The sequence below is a fragment of the Necator americanus genome, chromosome IV (assembly GCF_031761385.1).
Source record: "Necator americanus strain Aroian chromosome IV, whole genome shotgun sequence".
In the NCBI taxonomy this organism is placed as follows: domain Eukaryota; kingdom Metazoa; phylum Nematoda; class Chromadorea; order Rhabditida; family Ancylostomatidae; genus Necator; species Necator americanus.
The window spans coordinates 28,149,077-28,172,665 of NC_087374.1; the positions used below are offsets into that span (position 1 = coordinate 28,149,077).

The 23,589-nt window shown below is 40.3% G+C and overlaps 1 protein-coding gene across 2 annotated transcripts; it reads left to right on the plus strand.

Moving 5' to 3' along the window:
- Positions 1-557: 557 nt before the first annotated feature.
- Positions 558-21,013, plus strand: RB195_002982 (uncharacterized protein; the record flags this gene model as incomplete). Of its 2 annotated transcripts, none has more annotated exons than XM_064200466.1 (10): positions 558-846; positions 2,757-3,110; positions 6,137-6,235; positions 9,999-10,079; positions 15,969-16,044; positions 16,464-16,558; positions 16,836-16,953; positions 18,603-18,643; positions 20,028-20,162; positions 20,958-21,013. In XM_064200466.1, 10 exons carry the CDS (start codon positions 558-560, stop codon positions 21,011-21,013), a joined length of 1,344 nt encoding a protein of 447 aa, XP_064056347.1. The 2 variants fall into 2 exon arrangements, with proteins under 2 accessions (XP_064056347.1, XP_064056348.1); XM_064200467.1 differs by lacking the exon at positions 18,603-18,643 and having other exon boundaries at positions 20,028-20,067; positions 20,118-20,162; positions 20,958-21,002.
- Positions 21,014-23,589: the final 2,576 nt, after the last annotated feature.

The following is a 23,589-nucleotide window of genomic DNA, read 5'->3' on the forward strand; positions in this document are numbered from 1 at the left end:
TTTATTGCTTTTTCATTCAATTTCCTTCTTGCATCGCTCCATCCACAAGTAGTCTTTCTTTTCTTGCTGTTGTATTCAAATCAAATAAATACTGCTCACTAAATCTATTCTTATTTCTCCTATATATCCAAAAACTTCTAACCATCGTTTGCAACATGGAGAAGGTAAAGTTAAACCCTCAGATGAAAAGAAAAATTTCGGAACCTTCACATCTTTTTCTGCTTCGGACGTTTTCTTTAGTAACATTCCACGTGTCTTCTTCTCTTTCATAATTATTGCTTTCTTATCATCTTCAGTTTTTTTATGAATGGCTGATGACATCCAGTATTTGGTCCTTGTCATCGTTTTCGCTAGCGTTCATTGAGTGTTCTCGAATGTTCTATGCATTTATTCATGAATGCGGAAGATGTAGGGGAAAGCGCAAGTCAGTCCTATCCTTTATCTGCCCTTGCATCCGAGTTTTCTTTGATAAGTCCGTATTTCTTTGATGTTGATGTTCTAACTAGCTTCTTTGAATCATCTTCTGCATCTGTAGTCGAGTGAAACCAGCTGGACACATGGTGGACGCCATACTACGATCGCTGCGACATCGTTATCGACGCCAGTCGAATTCGATGGCAAAGCAGTGGAACGAGACAAAATCCGTGAATTTGGCCATAGAACATGAATTGGCTGCGCTGAATGAACTGGAAATGAAGAAAGAAAAGGAGAAAAAGCAGCAATGCTTGCTTATTGGATCTATAAACTCGAAAAAAAGGGGAATGTACACTGCGAAATCAGCGGACGAATTGAAACAGAAAGCGAATGATGTGAAAGTCTGCGAAATCGAACAGATAATTGACAACGGTGAGCTTTCGCTTAGACTAAGCACCTATAAATAAGGAAATTCTTTGGTTCATTCATTTGCACAACTCTCAGATAAAATGGATTGCTGATCATGTGATCGCTGATTTAATGCAATCCTATCAACAGTCAGTATAATTGATTTAGACGAGAACTTATCTCCTTAAAACGTTATAAAAATTTTCTCATACATTGGACCTCTTTTCTCGGATCGAATCGAATTGAACATTGAATCATTCGAAATGTCGACTGCTATTCGAAAGAGTTCAAGTAATTTCAAAAAAAAAATCATCACTATGAAAAGATCCTACCGCATCCGTTTACTTCTGTTCTTCGCTCATGTATTTTTCTCTACTACAATTCCATTGTTTAGTGGGTATAAAGGTTTTTATTATTCTACGATTTTTCTTCTATTGTTCCACAATTTTATCGAATTTTTTACAGATGATTCGATTCGTTTAGCAGAAGTTTTTTCCTCCAACTTTCTTCCAACTTCCCCTGCTTTTCGGCTCGTTTTTATCGCCAAATGAGTCTCTGCCACCAAGCTTCCCATGGTTTTTCTTTGCTTTTTTTTCCTTTCAGCTCCTGCATGATGCACATTTCGCATATCTAACATGTTGTTTGCACTTTTGGTGACGGGAATCGCTCGGTTATTCCACCAAAGTAGGGAAAACATATCCTATCGTTGTGTTATCAGCGTAGCATTCCATGTTGTATCAAACATTCCTATGGGAAATGCTTTGCGAACGTTCGGCTAGAGTTTCTTTTTTGTGAGTTCTCATTTTCCTTTTTTCTGCGTCTTTTATGAAATTTTTGATTCATCTGTGGCGGACCTTTTTGTAAACATTAACGCTCCCGAATTGTTATTCATATGAAGAGTGTGGAACTTGTCCTTGAAAAACGCTTCATTCCATAGTGATCCAGTGAAGAGTAGTCATTGTAGCGACTAGTTTTTCTAGAATAGCTTTGTTGAGAAAAAAAATCAATACTAAAAACAAGCCGCTCCTTGTTTATACGACTGAAATCCGATGAGATTCTGTTGATCTCCTCGTAATGGAAGAGAATAATTTGTTTTTCTACCAATTATCTCTTGCTGTCGATTGCTGACGTAACCGCTAAGACTGGTTTTGTTGTAAGAATAGTCATGGACGGAACGAGACAGAATTAGCCTTTGACCTTCTGTCGTTGCGGTATGACTCCACAGATTAGGATCAAAGATATATAACTCTCCCCGTAAGATAATGAGAGAAAAGTGAAAATTTTCAACTTCTCCTGGTTTTTGTTCTGGGAAAATACGAACTCAAATAAACCACACATGCCCCTAAGACTTCAAAAAAAATTATGGGAGGGAAATAATTGGCGGAAGCAAAACAAATGTTACCATAATAAATCTTTTTTTCATCAGTCAGTCTCCGCAAACGACTCTTAGCACGTAAAAGAAAAACATGAGTCTTTTTTTTTCCATCCGTTTTAATCATAGAAGGCTTTCATGTAACTGATGCCACTAAAAATTGATAATAGGAATTTTAATAAGTGTAAATTCTTTCTTTCCAAAATTTCGATATTTTTAGTAACTGATATTCTCTACACCACACAGCACTTCGTGTTCTCCACATTTTTTTAACGCAATGTTAACAGTTGTCCGTTGTTGCAGACGTGTTTTTGATCCGGTTAGTTTACACATCTCTGAACAGCATAGAATCTATGGTCAGAAGCTAGTTGCAGCTTCAATTTTCCCGTTGAATAGGATTTTGGGAATCTTCGGCTGCAATTTTCGAAATTTCCTGTCTTTTCAAAGAATTCAGACTGAACTGAATGAAGAATGTTCAGCTGTGCGAGGTTTTTACGTAATTTAATCTCTGCTTACTTCAAATCCATTCCTATAAGCAATAACCTCCTTTATGACCCTTTAGGAAACGTTCAACGACATCGCCAAACATCATTGGATCTTTTAATTGGCCTATTTGAATGCGAAATGCTTCATAACTGCCGGAAAAATCCGAAAATCCCCGATTCGATTCATGCGCCTCGATTCATTTCATTCGTCGGTTCATCGGCGACTGCAGCGGCGAGCCACCAACTCGGTCGTCTGTCGGTCAATTATTACAGCGAAGCTTTACGGAACTCTACACTCCGACGCCCGCTTCAAGCGCCGGCAACACAACGGCTCGGCAGCTCCGCCCCAACTGCTCCCCCGCCGCCTGCAGCGTTGTCCTCACCCGGTATCGATGACGATGTCGAATGGCGGTCATCGACGAGTTCAAGGTGTTAGTGCCGGATTACTGGCCGATATGGATGCTGTTCGCTATAGTGGTTTATCTGTACCTCACGCAACCACCAAATACATCGGTTAAGCCATTTTCTGCATGTAAGTCCTTATAGTTTGCAGTTATTAGAAATTCAAGCAGATCCTTGCGACTACTCTACTAATTTTTGGCATTTTATATTGATTATGCCTGTTTGATTTTCAGAAAGTACGCGGTAATCCTTAGAATTCTCAGAAAGCCATGTTCTGCTGCTCATTCTTGAAACCGATCTGATACTTTCACTTCTATTTCTTTTTCTTAACGCTTTATTGTGGCACTTTCATGCAAAACAAAACTGTCAATGGTTTCTCACCAAATTGACTTCCCTTTCTTCTGAGTTTGGTGGTTTGCATCTTCTACATTTGATTGGTTTTTGAAGTCCTACAAGTTTTGGAATTCTATTCAGGTCTGACAGGCCGAAAACGATCAGATCTTCTACCACATACTTAAATTCAGGGGAAAAAGAGGACTTTCCTGGAAAAAAGGACAAGACGTTGTCCATCCGCATTTCTTAGTGACGGGCATTAATGCACAATTATGAGTCGTACTTTCTGCATAAAAAGAAACTGTACCATATTGTTTGCAAATCTGCGAGGAAAGCGAAAACTCATTCCGAATGTGTTCATGATCGTAGTATGTGCATAATGTGTAGTACATGCTCCAGAAATGAATACCTTTTTATTCATTTTCCAAAGAAAAAAATCGTTGACATTTTATTTTTGAAAACGATAGGTTAGTGAGAGGATTTTTTTTTGTTATATGTTTCTTCCTGACAATTTCCTCAAAAATACAACTGTCTTAGTTTTATATTTGAACAATTTTCCTTTAATTTTCCTTCCAAATTTTTTCTAAGCGTTCCGGAGCTCTTTGATATACTTTTTTGAGAAACTGACTGACAAAGCACTAAATAAACCTGCTAAACTTAAGAAATGCATGTAGCTTCGATTATTTGGATTTTTTCGGTGGTTTCGCGACTGCCAATTTTATGTTTGAATTGTATTTGCACCTTTTCAAATGATTTTATTGTTTTTTCTGTTGGAATTTTTTCTTCTTCGGAAATTTTGTTTCATCCCTATTGCCTTTATTATGATAGCGCATTTTTTTGCTTTGGATCCTATTTGTTCACATCAGCAACAAATCGCATACCGCAGTACTGTAGATACAAAGTTATGCACAAAATTGCGTGTCTCGGAGAATTTTTGTGGATTTGAACAAGAACAACATTGGAATTTAACCATTATTTTCGCATATATAATGTTAAATGTTCGGTGAACAGCTGTGAATTGTTTGTCACTGTGTAGTATATTAATTCCCTCAAAAAAAAATTTAAACCCGAGAGTTACTGTTTGAACGCGAAAGCTGCGCAAACTTCATTTTTTCGTAGAACATTCCGGGGCGTTGCAGTGTTTTTGCTTTCCGCGCTCTTCTTCTCCTTTTCTCCTCTTTTGTTTCCCTTTGATGACCAGCCGTTCGCTTGAATAGCTATGTCAAGACAAGGTTTTTCTTGACTCAACCTTATTGTTAGTCATCTTCGAGGCTGCCATCCATACAGCAATGAAAATGCGCCCTCAATTGTACTGGGAACACTGACTTCTGTAATTCTTTGAGGGTTAATATCACGAAGAAATCTTGAAAATGAAACATTGACCGTAGCGCTGTGATCGCTCAAAAATTTTTTTCATTGGGATTTTCCTTTTGATAACTCAGTGCTTCACATATGTGAATTTCCGATGTGCCGGTTTTATTAGCAGCAAAATTTAGCCGTAACCACTTTGTGTGCAGCGAAAGAAATATTACTACCAAAGTGTATAAAAAGGAAATCTCTAATAAGTTTTTTTTTCTCTCAAAGAGAAGTTACCTCAGTACATATTATGCATAGGTGCGATAGGGAGAAGCCGGACCCTCCTCAGATGAAGGGGGTTCAGCTCATGGGGTGCAGCTCAAGTGAAGGGGGTCCTTTCGCCAGCCGTCCAAAAGTGAAGGGGGTGATTTCGCCAACCGCCTAAAAGTGAAGGAGGTCCTTTCTCCAACCGTTCAAAAGTGAAGGGGGTCAGAGCACCGGCTCCGACTATCGCATCTATGATATTATGTATAAGGCTGTAATTTATTATAAAATTCAAATGTTCCGGAATAAGAAAGGAACAAAAAAGCTACTAACATTTGTGCTAATTTTTCTTTTTTGACAACTGCTGGTTTCATTGAGCCAGAATTGTTACTGAAACACCAATCCATATTCATAAATTATTTGTGCTAGTGGTTTTTGCGTGCGGGCTCGTTAATACATAGCTAGTTCAGTTTGGCTCAGAGGTTTTTTTTTTCTTTACTGAGAAACCCACGAGCTTTCCACGATCACGTTCCGTTCCTTCTCAAAAGGTTTCCCTAAGTAGTTTTGAAGTGTCAAGCCTCGCTTGAAAGTCTGAGTACGAATTTGTGGGCTTATAGGCATCCGTTATCATAAAATGAGTCTTATTGCAATGTTTCTAATTTCCTTTGATGGTTGTTCTGCACAATTCAACTATTGCACTTGGTTATTCTGGTCTATAAATCTATGAGCTAAATTTAAAGGGCAATCTTTCGCGCAGGACAATTGAACTGATCAATAAATTGGAAGAATTGGATCGAACTTTAGATGGGGTGATTATGCAAAAGTTTTACGGGTTTTGCTAGCCCACATATGAAAACCCGTCAACGTCAACGACCTCTGTTTCTTCTTTGTTTTTCCCTCTGATCGATATTACATCCCCTGTGCATCGTAATGTTGCGTAAAGGGGTGGGATGTCATTCTATGTTGAAGAATTGCTTCTCATCCATTCATTTCGTCACGTTTGACGACGTGACGTAGCGCACAGCGTTGCGCTGTTATATGTGCGATGCGTAGACTTCGAAACTGGAGTGAGTTTAGCGAAGTTTGTTCACCATACGAAAGAGAGCGTTGTGTGAAAGTGGCAGTTGTCCTCAAGGTTAAAATCAACACAGTTGTTGTTTAGGTCGTAATCTACTGAACAAAAAAGAAGGCGGACCACCCTCGACGATCAAGGAATCCAGTGAATCGTCGCAAACATTGGACGATACTGAGTCGGACAAAGGTGAATCGTGATAGCAATCAAATGATATTCGATATTTGTTCTCTGGTTGTTGATCTCTATGTGGTTTTCCGCAAAAAAGAAAAAAAGAACTCTTCTCGTCCGTCCCTTTGCGACAGTACCATAGTTTCTCTCATTATCATCAAAATGCATACGTTTCGTCTTGTTTTGTCCTCCATTTTTCTTCATGTACACATGTGGTCCTTTGTACAAGTTGTCCTCAGCCGAAAATCGAAGTATCAATTCGATCGATGTCCATTTGTGTATACGTCTCTTGTTCGTGTGTCCATGCGTACAGTAACAATAAACGTGTCGAATCGACCACACTCAAAAAAAGAACGGGTTTGTGAAATGGACGTGCCGTGCAGAGGTGACGTCACTGTATTCCTTCTATGTACATTTTTTTTCTCGAATTTTTTCCCAACTTAATAGCACGTTATCTTATTTGTGTGATACAGTACACCACCTCTCAGCACTGTTGTCATGTCCACTTTCACACACCCTACTATTACTTTGATACGGTACCGAAGCAGATTGTGTATTCGACACGTTTTTGTGTAATGTCAAATTTCGCTATTTCTGCCTATTTTGTTTTTTGTTCACTCAGTTAATCGATTTCTGAGCTAATATTTGGTTTGTTTTCCTCTCACTCCGTTCCCTTTCTTCTTTCAAACGAAGCCTCTATTTCTTTCTTCGCGATCATATTTTTGTTTGATCTGTTTTTATGTTCTTTCGTGCTTATTCCAATACCTACATAGCTTTCTCTATGTTCATCTATGATTTTTTTTTCGTGCCGGTTAGATTTGCGCTGCTACTGCTGCTATCAACTGCCTTAGTCGCTGTCCTAGACAACTGGTTAGAATGCTTTTGCTGACTTTCCTTCATTTCAAGAATTGTGCCCTAAGGTGTGGTGGTGCGGGCGGAGCTGTCTGTTTATACGGGAGGAAATCTTAGATGAAAGGCTGCTTGTCTTCGAAGGCATGCGCTCGTTGAAGATTTCCTGCTCCTCGGTCCTTTTCAGCGGTAGATATAGTCAGGGGTGTAGTTTGAAAGTATCAAAGAAAACGAATATATTGTGCAAATCCAATATTCTAAGACCTCAGTTCACCTGACGATGCAACTTCTTACGCTTTAAGAATTGGCGAAGTCACAAATGAGGAAACTTTCGTGCACAATCTACCTGAAGTGGATTTTATCATTTCCGCTTTATTCGGTTATTTCATTGGTAGATCACTTCATGCACTTTTCATTTCCATGGTTCTCTGGCGGTGAATCGTTGCGAAAACTGAGACCTCTGCTGCTTTTGAGACCAACAAGGACCTGTTTTTCCGGCGAAAACCCCAAGAAACCAAAGTCGCCGCCTTCAATAGCTTCAGAGAATTAGCATTACCGAAGCAATCGCTGCGGTGGAGCTTATTTTTCTGCCCATTTCCCTTTTTTTTTCTTGTCTCATTTTTCCCTTCTTGTACGGAAATCTTTGAGGAAAAATCTAGTGTTTCGCATGTTTTGAATTTTGATACCCTAACGAATTGCATGCGAAAAAAAAACCGTTGGTTTCTCAATTAAAGGCAGCGGTATCACGAAACTAATGACGTTGGGATCCCTGAGGGCAAATATAGCGTTTGACATGTAGATCAGGACCGTGAAGGTGACGCCAGAGAATTTCCCTAGTCATCTTGAACAACGGCAGAGGGGAACGGTGTTTGTCCTCATGAGGTACGTGAGAACGCACCATCTTCAGTCGTCCATGTGCCGCATCCAGAATCGAGCGGCCGAGAATCAAGAGGTCCTCTCAGCAGCTCTTCAAGTAAAAGCAATGAATAGGTTGCTGACGGAGCAGGGGCTTGTAGAAGGATGGCGCGTTCTAAGCTACCTCCTTGGAACAGAAGCGGTTCCCACGCGGTTTTCATAACGATTAGGAGGAATCGAGCGGGGCTACGGTCGTACTCGTAATCTTCAATCCGAACTCTATATTTGCCCAGAGAGACCCTAACATCGCCAGTTTCGTTAAGCAATGCTTTTCACATCTTGGAAGAAATGAGACAAGGAAACACCTGTATCAAGTCATCTAAGTTTTTTTTTCTCGCTCTCGAAAGATAAAAAAAAACACAATTAGTTTTAGATAGTAAAAGAAAAACTACGTTCAATCTTTAGATTTACCCATTTTTTCTTCTTTCTTGTGCTTTTTTTTTGTAATATATGAAAAAACTTTTGTGGAGTTGTTAGATTTATTGCTCTTTCCACTGTCGAAATTCTCTAGGAATTCTCTCCTTTTGTTTCCGCACGCGAAACAAAAACAGCTTTCTACGGCATTTCGACTCTTTTTGTTTTCTTGGTAGGAAACTCATTCAAATAATAATTTTTCCCAGTTTTTTGGGCATTCTAAACGTTTATACCTTGGACGGTTTGGGAATTCCAGCGATTTCTCCCAAATTCTTTCGTAATCAACATCTTCTGAAGAGATGCTAATGTTTGATTGGTCCCACTGGGTTTACCCTCGGAATTTCTGCCTTAGAACTAAATCATCCGTGATGTTTTCTGAATGGGTCTGGGCTGAACTGTAGCTTGACTTCCACCGATAGTGGATGATTTTATCACGAAGCTGACTTTTTCAAGGAAAAAATCCACAAAGAGAAAGGCAGTTCTCTACTTTGCTCTGATTTTACGAGGGGTTCATTCAGTAGTTCAGCGAAAATACATACATCCTATTTTTAGCTTAACCACACCCTCTTCGCGTGAAATATATGTAGCTCTTCCTGTGTTATTGGATTCGCGTTGCTCCTTCGTATGCTCCCCTCTGAATTCTGCCACTAAAAATTTGTGGATACTTCAAGGGAAAATTTGATGTTAACATTGGAAGCTCTTCAATGATAAATAGAATTCATGAGGTAGTTTGCAACTATCACAACGAGAAGACGAACCAATTCTCAAAAATTCACAGATCCCCTCATTCGATTAAGGTGCTCTACGCATGTAAGAGTGTCTAGATAAAAGCGCTTGAAATGAACTGAATGCGTGGTCGTGTAAAAAGTTGCATCGTTGGATAAATTGACCACTTCTGCATGCTCAATCAGTCCTGACCTGTCTGAACTCTGGATTTTTAGAGGATTTTCGACGTTCTCGCTATGATACTTTCAGCGTAAGATCCGAATTCTGCTTACTTTCGGGTCGGAGAGAATCCTCGTCGAAAATTTCTCCGACAACTGGCTTTTATAGTGTTTCCTGTGATTTTGCGTATAAATACCACAGCGATTGACTATTCTAGTAATCATAAATGTAACTACTCTCATTAGTTATTAGGCGAGCGATTTTGACCTAAATATTTCACTCTAGCATTGTGACAAATGTTTTTTTCTTTAAAGTGCAGATGGTATTTTTTGAATGCAATGCAGCTGGGCACTCCCTGTTTGAGTCTTCGTGTCGGTACAGACTCGCTGGTCCACACCAACCGCCTTCAACTCGCTTAATATGTCATTTTATTGTTACTACTCAGCCGGTTAGGAACGGCTTTTATCGAATTCACGTAAATGTGTGTTGGTGGTGGTAAGTCAAGTCAAGTCAGCTATGGCTAGAAAACAATTAATGAGGCTTATCGTCTTAATTCATTGCTATTCGCTTGCGTTGGTATCGTACTAGTTGTAACGCATACAGCAGCACATTGTAATATCTCTCGGCTCTCAGGTGACAAGTATTCGTAATGCTTCTTTCTGTCTGTCAGTCTGTCAGCCTGTCTGTCTGTCTGTCTAATCCCGCTTCGCACCTACAGGTGGTCAACTGAAGCACGAGAACACTGTGGTACGTGCCGATGGAACAGCCACCAAGGCGGTGCCGTCATCGTCGCTATCAGGTAATTAAACGCATTCGTCCTAATACTACATGCGTACAGCACAAGCGCAGCACTTCCCCAAGGTGTACTGACCTTTCCGTTGTGACGGATCGATATAAGAAAACAGAAGGAGTGATTGATGTAAATCGTCCTGTTTACTAACGAAGTTATTCAACTATCATACGAAACAGCAAAATTTAAACCAGGTGGACTGCTGTTGGTTGCTCTGGGACAGGTCCCACATTCTTCTGCGTTTGATTGCTAGTAAGTTCTTTCTTGCATTAACTCATGCTATTTTTCGTATTTTCGCTAAGATTTTAGGTGGTGAGCTTAGATAAAAGCAAGTGGAAGAAACAAGGAAAAAAATACGACCTGAGAATCAGAAATAGAATTTTTCTTACAGTATACTGTGACACCTTCCACGTTCATTATCTGTCCAGAGCATTTTTTTTCGCTTACTCTACGATTTTGAAATCGGGCAAAAAATATGGGACAAAAACATGGGTTTCCGACGTTTTCCATGAAGAGTGGAATTTCTCAGTAGAGGTAAAAAAGATTTTTTATGTTGGATAATTCAGAATAAAACAGGAGTTTTTCGTGCTTGGGGTCAAGTTGGGTCATATTTTTTGCAGTAGATCAAGTATTGATTTTTCTGTTTTAGTCCTACCCACAGAGATTGCATGGAATTTTTATCATTAATTTGTCTATCAAGGAGTTGCATTTTGTAAATTCTCCTAATCCGTTTTGAAAATTTGTAAGATTACAGTGAGAGAAGAATCATTGGAAAAAGATCATTTTTCTATACTAGTCCTTTTTTCGAGTTGAAATCTAATCATACGCCATTGGTAAAGAGTTTGTTACATCTTGAGGTGCTGCGGTAGTGCTGTATTTGAAAGAGTTGCAGTGTTAACGCTTTATTCTCGTTCTAGTGCTCCTACGCATCATTTTTGTGAACTTATGACCCCGAATCGCTTTCGTACAATATTCTGTTCGCATGCAAAATTGGTTGCTGTGCAATATATCGATATCGCATATCCTTGCATGCTGGCCGATTACCTATTGTTTAGTGTAATTTACTGTAGTGATACAATAAGTGTGGAGTTTTTGCGAAGGCATACTTTAATATTTACTAGTAGACGTAGTGTGGATACATATATCTCATGGCGCTAGCTGAAAAGTTCAAGATTTGCTCAATCAAGACATATATGAACGCAAGACTCCAATCAATATATTGATCGCATCGTTTGGTTTTGGATCTGAGTTCATACACCGTCGCGTATCCCTAAACAAATTATCCCCGACTGGTCTTTTTTAAACTCTCCTCCCTTTATTTTTTTTTCGTAACGTCAACCCAGTAAAGTAACAGAAGTGATTTCTGCTGTCACACAGTGTTTGACTAGAAGGTTCAACACGCTGCTCATAGATTGCGTGGAATTGCACAAGATCTCGGCTACAGTACCACACAACCAATCTAGCTACCAATCCGATAGTAGAAACACACTGATTTCTTCGGAAAGATTTTCGATACTGCCAAAATATTATGCTGTTCTGCGTGTGCGTGTGCTATTTTCTGTTCTATGATCCTGGAATTTGCGCTAATTGATGAAAGCAGAAAAATACCGCCGCGTTAATTCCGATTTTATGCAATGGCAAATTGCAAAAGTAGGGAACTGCTGTAAACCCTTCGTTATCTCGCAAACTTCCGATCCACCGAGGGACGTTCGAGGAAAATCCATTCACCGTGCTTTTTTTCATTTTTGTGGTCGTATTTACAGACCTGCATGATTCACCGCTATTTGTAAGGGTAGTTTTCAAAAAAAATGAAATTATTCATTCATATTGACACCACTATTCCAAATTGCTGTTTTCCTTTTTTTCTGCCGAAGGAACTTCTATATAATTGAGGTTTTTTATTTTGTTTTCTTCCAAGTTTTTCTTATTTTTGCCGATGTAGGTTGTGAATAAGCAGGTTATCGTTTCAGTATCACCTGCACCCCCTCCATTTCACTTTTACTCAGAAATTCATCAAGAAGAAAACCCATCAATCCGCTTTGCTGTCAACTCGCATCTGTGGCAGTTGCCTCAATTTTAGTGTCCCTCATCTGCACTTGCAAACTGACTAGGCACCGCTTTCGTTTATCATTCTGTCGGCGCTTTAAAACCCAGACAATCCAATTCGCTGATCTATTTGAGTTTTGCAATTGCACGCAGTTACTTAACGGTTGACGTGTGATATACACTAACCAGAAAAAAAGATGATTTACGGTGCAATATGTCGTGAGCGATGGCCATATATTGTCAGTGCTGTTTTCAACCTTGTCGTTTTTGCCTCTGCCTTCATGTGGCTGAGCACTGTTGAAAAGTCTTTTTCTGTTGTAACCAATCAGCTTTGAGCTGGAGGGCGAAATTACGAGAGGGCGCGAACGCCTGCGGTAGATTCGTAGGACACAGAGACGCGACATCAAAACGCAGCACGGTCGTCTTCCTGAAATTTCTGAATGGTCTCCTACCGTATAGGACGGGCGTAGGCAGCGTAGTCGGAAACAGGTTCCGTTGTGATTGCATAATCGATTGATGGTTTGAAACCGTCCTGCTGCCAACCAAGCCTTTCATCCCTCATTGGCCGATACATTAGCACTAGACTTGTTTTGGAGAATAAAAACAAATCAAAATGCAGCACGATTGCTGACATCGGCTAGCCCCCACAAGTCAGTGTATGGTCTAGACTATGCATGCGAGAGTCGGAGCCGGTACTCCGACCCTCTTGACTGGGACTGTTGGGACTTTTGGCGCAGGGATTCTCATCGCTTGAGCTGCACCTTGTGAGCTAGACTCCTTTTACCTGAGGAAGATCGATCCAGCTCCTCCCTGTCGCACCTCTGGGCTGGACAGACGTTCGTGAACTTCAAACGATTCCGAATTGAGGTGGGCGTTACCGCACATCCCAAACGAATTGAGTAACGCCACACTTTTTATCCTTTATTCTCCTGCTGTATGAATTAGTATGATTATTGCAACGTTTCTCGCTTACTGTGCGATTGATAGGAAGAAGTGATGACATAAAACTGCCCAATAAAACTGGCAACAGTTCAGACTTCCGAGTTCTAGACAGGAGCATGTAAGAAGCGTTCAGCCCGGTTTCGTGCTAACTCTTGCCCTTTCCATAGCGTTGTGGTTTAAAAGTTACACAGTTTCTACCTGTTTCCTGAATTTGTTGTTTGCTTGTTTTTTGCTAATGTTAATCAGCCACTGTAATAAGGGGTTAGAGGACAAAGTGTTCGGCGTTGATCAATACCTATGGGGGTGCGCCTACGTGTTCCGGACTCGGAATTGAGGTTTTATGAACACGCATACAGCCTGCACAATGCTGTTGTTGGGATCAGCCGATGTGTTTTTTTTTCAGTGTTGAGCAGTTTCTATCCGCCAGACAAGTCTGATGCCAATTCATCGACAGCGAAGGGATGAAATGCTCGATTGGTTCCAGGACTGTATCGAACCATCGACCGCTGAATCGCAGCCGAATCCCTGACCGACTACGCCCGCCCCAAATAATGCATTGAACTCATAAATCAATTCCCAGCAGCTGGACAGAGCACCACATCAGAACTAACAAACACAATAAGCTCATTGACGTGCACCCTGACGTCTATTGATATGGAGACCACTTCGCCGTGCTGCGATGTCGCGCTGTCGCGGCAATGGCGTCAATTATGCCACGCCCCGAAAGCGCTTTTGCATTGCCGAGACTGACGGCGACGGCTTGTGTGTCTGTTCGGTAGTGACTAATAACTCAAAGACACCTGACCCTAGAGGCTACTTTTCTCAACCTCAACCTACATACTCTGCTACTCCTTACCTCAATCATTCGGCAATTCATTCACTCTTTTTGAAACGTCCTTCTGCCTCTATGAAATGCAAGACATCGCGAGGAGAACAACGCTGCGACGACTATGAGTATAGGTAATTTTCCAACGTTTTCCCTCACAGATTATCTCTTCGAAGTCCCCATCAGCTAAAACGACACAGTTTTCGAGGCGCTTGCATCTGCTGACGTAGGCACCACGTAGACATTTCTTACTTCCGCCGTTTTACTCCTTTCAGAAGGTGCCGCTATTATTTGTCTCCCTTATGCGCAAAACGCCTATTGTAGAAAATATTCGAATTTCCCATATACTGTAGACTAATTCTTGTGCGGTTTCTCGTTAATGAATGCTCACTGCAACCGACTAGACAATGAATTGTTTCGTTGCATCTATTCAGAATTCTTTTCCATGAAATGATTTCATTCTGTTGCGGGAGAAAGCAAAAACGAGCTTTCCAGTACTTTTTTGGTGTTCATCAGATTGCAACCGCGATATTGCGGAGGTTTGCCGAAAATATGTCATTATTCGGGCACATGCCGCTTTTTTCTACGACATTAGTCATTTTTCTCCTGGATATTCCTGACTACGACATCTTTTTGTGGAAAATTGGTTAGAATACGTCCTTCACACATCGAATCGATCCGAACTGATTGATGTGATCGATTCGAACTGATTGATGTGTGTCTGAGAATCACTCTCATTTCAAAATTTTGTAGAAACTCATCCATTATTACTAATCTTGTTTTTTTTCTTTATTACTATTGTGATTTCTTGCGTGCTTACACAAAGTGCTAGCATTATTTACTCTAGACAGTCTTTGTACAGTTTTACAGTTACAAGGGGTTTTTTTTCTCCATCTTAGCAAACTATTAAATAACTTACGAATGTTTTCTTAGAATTTTAGTTCCATGCCCCTTTAGCAAGCGGGAGTTTGTGGAAATTGGGAACAATTCTGTTGGACATTTCATTGAAAACGTGGTTGAATGCGATTGTTTGCAAGGAGTGAATTCCTGAACAGATTCTGCAAGTACTGTAGTCAAGTTCTTGTGCATTCTCTTGAGAATGCGCGTGGTTTCAGCTTTTTTTATCTTTGCGTCAATAGCGTCGTTGCGTGATTCGTTTACGAGCAGCCGGCAGAGCATTGATCAAACTCAATTCGTACTCGTAAAAATGCACAACAGCAACTCAAGCATAGGTGCGAAAGGGGGAGCCGGACCCTCCTCAGGTGGAGGAGAGGCCTAGCTCATGGCTGATTAGAATCCCATCACCAACCGTCCAAAAGTGAAGCGCGTAGGAGCATCAGCGCCGACTTTCGCACGCATGAACTACACTAACATTGATTTGTCGGCTACTCAAAATACACCATTTGTTTTTTTTTCTAATCCCAAAAATTATAACATGATATATTGTATAAAAAGTCATTTCTAATGAGACAACATTTGCGGATCTAAATATATCTAAAGGTAGGGATAGAGAGAACTCTACAAGTCGGTGTTATTTCCATTCCGTTATGTCGTTCTGTATTTTAGAATACCGTAGCCGAGTTTTTGTGCATTTGCTGCAACCGTTGCAATTATAAACGTTCTATGCTAAAATCATCGCCTTTATTTTTTAATAAGCAGTATCAACTGTAATTGGATTCCGTTTTATCTGTGGGCGACCTGTGAAAATTACAGATGCGAAGATTACGGTACCTTTGTTGTCCAAGTACAGAGAACAGAAAATATGCTCGAAGGCTGCTCTTAAAAACCCTAGTCCTTTGTGTATTCACTCACGCGCAACAAAATGGTTATTATATCGACTAAACGCGCGGGATCCTGCCGAATGATCAGTCAATATATCGGTTTTGTTCCGAGAAAAATTGTCTCGCTGTTAGTAGTGGACGGAAACCAGCGTAGCACGGTAAGCGTTCTCTCCCTAACCGTAGCATGATGTGTGAATGCGTTTGCAACTGTTAAATATGATGTTTGGCGGCTAGGTTCATCTATTGATTGATTGGGGACCTTATTCATTGTTTGCTTTCATGATCCAAACATATGAATTTCAGCTCAAAAACAAGAAATTGTACGGGTTACGCAACAACTGCTGGATGCAATCTCGTGCAAGGATTTCGATGTTTACACGTGAGTCTTTATCCGTCATTTCAAAACAGCTACTTTTGATTGATTTATCGACTGCTGACTCATTTTCTGTGCTCTGATTTGTTTGATTATGCATTTCCATACCAGTATTCTCCGTTAGCTTACCGTTGACAATTTTCCTTCCATAACAACTTATAAGAATGGCAATGATCTCATTGTGCAATAATGCGTCATTGTGTAAAACTGCGATTTTATAGTAGTCATATGTATTATTTCCTCATTGCAAGGTTTTTCATTCTTTTGGATTCCAACCGGTCCCATGTTGCTTAGATGACTGTTCTGGGCAAACGTTCGATGTTTACCTATAATGCCAATCTCTTAATCGATCTTCGTTAATGTGTTTATAGTACAAAAACCCACCTGATTTCATATTTCTTCTCAATCTACGCTTATACTTTCAGGAAATTGTGCGATCCAGCGATGACATGTTTCGAGCCGGAAGCACTAGGGAATCTCATCGAAGGAGTTGAATTTCACCGATTCTATTTTGATTACGGTAAGTGCAAAGGTTTATGTTCGGAATTTGTGAATGTATCCGTAGAAGCCCATGTATTTTCTAGTACTCTTCTCTTAATGCTCTCATACATATTCCACTATGATCATTAAAATGTTAGCGGTACATTGTAAGGACGTCAGCTGACTTATTTTATGGGCACGTCAGACACATTTAATCGGGTTCACGTTAGGAAAAGAATCTGTCCGAGACCACCTTCTGGCGACATTTTAACCTGTTAATGTGAAATTTATCTTGTCAGTGTGCAGAATTTTTGCAGGAAATAATAATCCACGGAAAGGTCAGCTGCATACAACGATGCTAAATCCAAACGTGCACGTGATGGGTGAAGAAGGCGCCTGTATCGCATACGTGCGACTGACACAATTCATGGACAGGTGAGTAGACGCAATTTTGCACAACTCTCCATCACATTTCTTCTTCATCCGTATTGCAGCGATTTCTTTGGATTAAGCGACAGTTTCTTTGAATCACTCCGTCGTCTCATAGTAATTATCTGCCTCTCTGATGGATAATAGCGCGTAAGAATGTGACCACAAAAATTCACACCACTTGTAGTGTAGCATCGCAGATGTAATTTTTTTCAATCGCATGTTCGTTGTGCGATAGTAGAACAATAGCTGTCAATTCAGGACTTTAATCATCTTTTCTCTATGGACTCTGACTGCATCTTGATCTGCTATCTTCTGAAACTCCTCGTTCTGGCGCCTAAACATAAGAACGGGTTTCTGGCTATCCACACTAAGAAAACAAAGTTACTCGAGTTTTTAGAGCTAATAAAACAAAACTTAATCAGCAGCAGCTCAAAAATCTCCTCTCGAAACTTCAGGGACCTGAAATGTTTCTTGAATTATATTCTTTTCTAATAATTAGCTGAAGAGTTTTTTTTTTGTCTGCATGTGAGAAATGGCACGTGATTTTCTCGCGTATCATTTGCTGGAATCATCTTAAGTGGCGCACTCTTTTGCTCGGGGATTCTTTGCCATTCGATACTTAGCCGTCTATCTGTGCCGTTCGAGCATTCTTTCCGACTCTTTGATTCTTTAATCTTTAAGCAGATTTTGTTTAGATTTGCCGTTCCATGGTTTAGTCTTTGGGATTCCTTACAGTAAGAAGTTTTTGTTGATGCTGAAGAGATTATCGATTATGCTTCCACGCTCCAATCTACTTTCGTGGAGTAGATCTCGTTTAAGTCTTTGCTGATAGCGGCTTTAACTTTATTTCATGTCACTATACAGTTTCTAGTTGAAGATGGATGCAAATTTTTGCAAATAAAATGTTAGTTCTGTAATGTAAATAATCAAATCAATTGGGGCCTTAAGGCCGTAGCAATAGTGTTGGAGGATCAATGACATGTTAACTAAAGTTACTAAGAGAAAAAAGTAAGTTAGAGCGTCGGAAAATAAGGGCGCCCCACACCCCCGGACTATATTTTTCCTTGCAAATTCACCCATTTTCAATTTTACTGCAGTCCTGTCCTAGGTCTTAGTGTTTTTGACGTTACATCACTTATTGTTCTTTTCTGTTTTGTTTAATCTTCGGCGTAAATCAACAGTAAATTTAGTGTTGAGGTGAAAATAAGGAGTTTAGTTGAAGTCCTTTACTATTCCGATTTCGAAAGCCCCTTTTTGCGACTCCCGTTGAAATCTGAATAGATGTTGGTTGCGAAATATTTGTCAGAAAAATTAAATATATAACGTGGTATTTTTAAGAAAAAGAAAAGAGTAGAAAACGCTACTTAAGAAATCTATGACGGATGGCGGAACCACATTTTTTGCCCCCCGTCTGCAAAATTCCGAAGTTCGTTACTTTGTGCATCCTAAACGGAATGAAGGAAGTTAGCACTTTTTCCCTTCATTCTTTTACTCACTCCTACTAGTACCATTCCATCCATTAACACTATGAGCTAAAATTCATACTCCCGCACTTTTTTCTCTATGGTGTCATTTGTCATTCTCAGACAGCTCGTGCATCTCTCTTCGAGATCAATTCCCATGGCGATAAAAGAGTGATCCATGCGCTTAAGCACGAATCATGAGGCTACTATATCAGCTCGCAAAAGCCAAAGTGAGCATGGGACCTAGTGATACGGAATAACGTTCAACGTCCCATGCTCATTGTCGCTTTCGTCTCAATGGTACAGTCGCCTTCTGATCTGACTTTGAAAGTTCTAACAGAGTTTTATCGGTTACAGAAAAACTGTGAACTGTGCGCCTGCTTGCTTTTATAAGATATGTTGCTGAATTTTCCTTTTCGAGCCGGTTTTCTGGCAATGTTCCATCTAATCCAGAGCACGAGTGACGTTTGAGTGACGGGTTGTTGGCGGATTTGTGACATATTGACGCCGTGCTAGTATTTGGTCCCGAAAATAACTTCGCAACGACTAAGACCAGCCGAGGTACTTCTAGGCTTCCTCAGCCGTGTGTTTGTTAATCACCTCATAACGACGGATGAAGCGCAGATAGAATTCTCCCTTAGGATTATGTGTAGTCGACTTTTGGACGAAATGAGAGTCTATACCTTCGTAAAGATTTTCCAGTGACCCATGACCAATAAAGCGATTTATAGTCTGTTTATTGCTAAAGATTTAATTGTTTTGGCTGTGGTGGTGGACTAAGTGCCTCTGTAGAGAGGTCCTCGCGGAAAGTGGACTAGCTGTCGAGTGTTTTGAGAAAGCGGTTGAGGCTTAGAGGCTATGTTTGACGAATCATAAGTGTTGGTTTTGTATACGGAGGTTTTTTTGGCCAGTACATTGTCTGAGACATTTTGGATTTATAGCTCGGGCCACTTTTCTGGATAGCTTGCAAATTGTTCAAATTTCAACTTTCCATCTGCACATTAATCTAGTTTTGGTGACTCCCCTTTAAAGGCATCACACCACGAATCTGGGGTGATTCGGATTTCAGGTGGAGTATTAGTATACGGGATAGTAGATTATGGAGGGAAGGGTGATTCCGTCTATTTCTTCCCAATTGCCGTAAAAAAAGGTCCGGAAGATACGGCCTCGAGCGTTCTGGTGCGCTATTTTCTACAACGAGTTCGATTGGAGCGCGCCAGCTCTGTGCGGCGCCACATTTTTCGGGCCGTTTTTTTTTACCGCAGTTAGGAAGAAATGGACGAAATCACCCCCTCTTCATAATCTACGATCCCGTATACTAATACTCCACCTGAAATCCGTACCACCTCAGATTCGTGGGGTGATGCTTTAACAGAGCACTTGTAACCGTTCTTAGTAGAATTTATTAATATTGTTGTTGAAGTACGTCACAGTGTCCAAATAAGTTGGGAAGAAATTTCCTCTTTTCCTTCATCAATTTTTTCCTCTTTAGAAAACATCAAATAATCCACGTGTTTTAATACAATACGAAATATCAATTATTCTGTGTATTTTAATACATTAAATACAATAGTCGTATTTTATCAATAGTTGTATTTTTTTTGTAATTTGAAGGAATGGTGAAGCTCGTACGCGGCAATCACAAGAATCCCGAGTTTGGCAGAAGAAGGCGGGACGATGGGTTTGTGTCCATGTGCACCGTAGTGGACCACCTGGAGCATCGACCTCAACACCGGTGGAATTTTAAGTGTGAGTTCATTTAATAGTCACTAAACAGAGAACTTACATTGTGAATTTGCCAATTTCTAGCGTAGAGCTCCTGTCTTTCTAGAGCGCCTCTTGTGCGGAATTTTACCAGTTTCACTTTGGATTTCATGGCTTAGCTGTTATTCTGCTGCGCTGTTTTTGTTTCTGCAGTTTTTGTCGGTATCCTCTCTTTAGTAGCAATTTCATGGAGACCTTCTTCTCAGACAGCTCGTTCATCTCTCTTCGAACATTCCCAAGGCGATAAAAAGAGTGATCTCTTGGTTTAAAGGCGAATCATGAGGTTAGTATATCAGCACGCGAAAGCCAAAGTGAGCATGGGACATAGTGATACGGAATAGCCTCTACGTTTCAAGCTCATCGTTTGTCACTTTCGTACGCTAATATGGTCACCTCCTGGTTGACTTTATTCTGCCATTTTTCGCCCTATTTTGGATTTTTCTTTATTTTCGTGATGCAATTCCTGATTGGTGATGAATCCTCTCTTTCAATTTACTGAAAATGATTTAGTTGTTCAACAGCAGGAATTCGGAATTAGTATGCTAAGATGATAAGTTTAGCCTTACTACGAAGTTATTACCTAAAACTGCGTTTCAGGAATTTTTCATTTGTCCTCTCGTGGTATTTCCGGTATTGCAACCGTAGTAAGAATTGAAAAAGGTGTTCTTTTCTAATTTTTACTACGGTTGTAATACCGGATTTTTCTGAGTAGCTGAAAGTTTTTCAGAAGATTATTTACCTTTTCATTTTGTAATTTCTTTTAGTTAGAGCTACTTTCAGGTTTTCTCACGTTTTTCTTTTCTTTCGTCGTCCTCGTACAAGTGATATATGTATAGCTGCACGACAGTGCTGCAGCAGGACTAGGCGCATTTCTGCGAGACTTACCAAACATATATTGTTGAGAAAGTCGATAATATTGATTCTTCACATTCTAGTACTATTTTGTTTCTTTTTTTCTTCATTTCATTGTATCCGTCCATGTCTTGCTTGTTTTTTGAACACATTTTTTACGTTGCTTATATTATATACTCAATTTTTGACCGTTTTTATTTTCTTGCTTCAAAAATTCTTCTAAAATTCTCGCCATCTTCTCGTGTACTGTTCAGTTCAGTGATAATGATCAAATCAATCGATATTCTCATGTAGCATGTACGTACTATTGTCATCTAGTCGCACCCACATTACATACACCCTTTGGTCACTTTTTTGCCTAGTTGTTCTGTAAAGGGCGCGTAGTGAGGGTCGTTTTTTCTACTGCGTCTCTTTTTTCTTCTTTATTTTGCTCTTTTCCCGTTCTTCATTTCACTCAGTTTGAAAGCTTAATCCACCCATACTGTACCGTAAGTGTATTCGTGTCAAAATAATGAAAGACTAATGACCGTCCCAGAATTGGAGACATAAAGTCTCTACTTCCAATAGCTGCTTCTCTAGCCGCAATCTAACACATGCGCAGGACAACTGCCATGACGTATAGATGTTGCCAGTGAGATATTTGACATGCTCTTTCCTTTTTTACGCGTTCTTTTTCCTCCCACTGTACCGGCATCCAGTGCTTCTGTCGCTCCGCCCCATTCTCACCGCCTACGCATTTTGTGCGTGTTTTATTTTTTTTTTGTTTCTAAGATTTCTCTCGCGTTCTCCATTTCTCAATTTTGCATTTGCACCGATACATATATGTAATTTTGCGCACATTTTTCTGGATGTCCCATCGGCAGTTTTTTTTTGTTAGAATAATTTTATTGTCGAATCGTCAGAATAAATGTATATCATAAATTTACTGACTATGCAAAAAAAAGTATTTTCGAGGTATTCACCAATTGTTTACTGCAGGATTTGTTATTACCTCTAAGTAAGTTGATTTTTATACACTAGTGCACCTTGTAGCAGAAATTCTGCATTTGCTGCCGACGAAAAATTGTTGGAGAATTGTGATATTATCGTCGGTAGAGTCTATTGAAGGTAAGGTGTACATTCTGAGTTCGAACAAACGTGGTTTGTACTTTTTTTTCGACTGGTTCACCATTAAAAGATAATGTCCGTACGCATTTTATGTGCATGCATATGTACATTCATTTAGTTATTTTTTCGGATTTTTTTAAATTGAAAAATTGGGATATGAAAGTGACATGAAAAATTCTCATCGGTACATCAATGAATGTTCGTTATGTTACAGAAAGATGCAGCTTTAACATTTTACCTGCACAACAAAGTTGTTTTTTCACTGGTTCTGAACTTTTTAAGGAGTAGTTGGAGGGTCATGAAATATTAAATGATCATAAAATATATATCATAGAGTAGGCATAAATAATAATAAATGAAATGATAAATGGTGAATAAAAACTTTCGTGTTACAAATACGAATAATTACGAATGGAGCAAGCTATTTTCTGTTGTGATGTTTTTCTCAGGAAGGGTTGATTTCGTCACCACTATCATCATAAAATCTACCGTTTCAACCATTGCTTATATCTGGGCGGGGGTGAGATGGTCGGTTCCGTGTCGGTTTAGTAGATGTTGTCGTCGGCATTCCATGATATGAGATGGGCGGGGAGCCTGTCGTGTTTAGAATCAGAATTCGAAGTTTAAGTTACAATTATGATTAATTACGAATCTGACGTTGATCTCCGATCAATAATTTCTATACGGATCGTCGATTACGAGATCAGACCTGGTTCCGCTCATCTCTCCTTGATTGTAGTAAAAAAAAACGGCGTGAATGGGCCTGTTTCTCGTGACGATTCCAGCTGCAACGCTCCACTCTCGTGCTCGCGGCGCATCCAGCTGCACAGCGGTCCGAAGCCAGTGAGTTCTCGACGACTGCCTATTCACGCGAAACCTACGAAAAGGTTGTTGAGGGATCAGAACGTACACATAGAGGAGCGTTCTAACGTTCCTAGTAGGAAATAAAGCGGTTCCCACGCCGTTTTTCAGGACGACTAGGGAAAGGTGAGTCGGGATGTTCCCGTTATCTACAACTCCATTTTTTGCTTTTGCCGTAGATTCCTTCACCACGTCAGATTCGTGGTATGCTGTCTTTAACTCCCACTAGTTGTCCTGAAAAATGACGTGAGCCACCGGGTTCGCTCCTACGAAGTACTTGTGCACGGGCCTCGTCCGCGAGCGTGGGGTCGAAGATCAAAGGAAATTTACCGTTTCAACGGTTGCTTATATCTGGCCGGGGGTGAGGCGGTCGGTTCCGTGTCGGTTTAGTAGACGTTGTCGTCGGCATATCATGATACGAGGTGGGTGGGGAACCTGTCGTGTTTAGACTCACTAGCGTGTTCAAGTAAAGTCAATCAGTGGGCTGCTGATGAAACCGGACCGTGCACGCGTTCTTACGTGCCTCGTAGGAAGAGACGCAATTCCCACGCTGTTTTTCAGGCCGATTAGAGGGAAATGAGTGGGCCCCTGC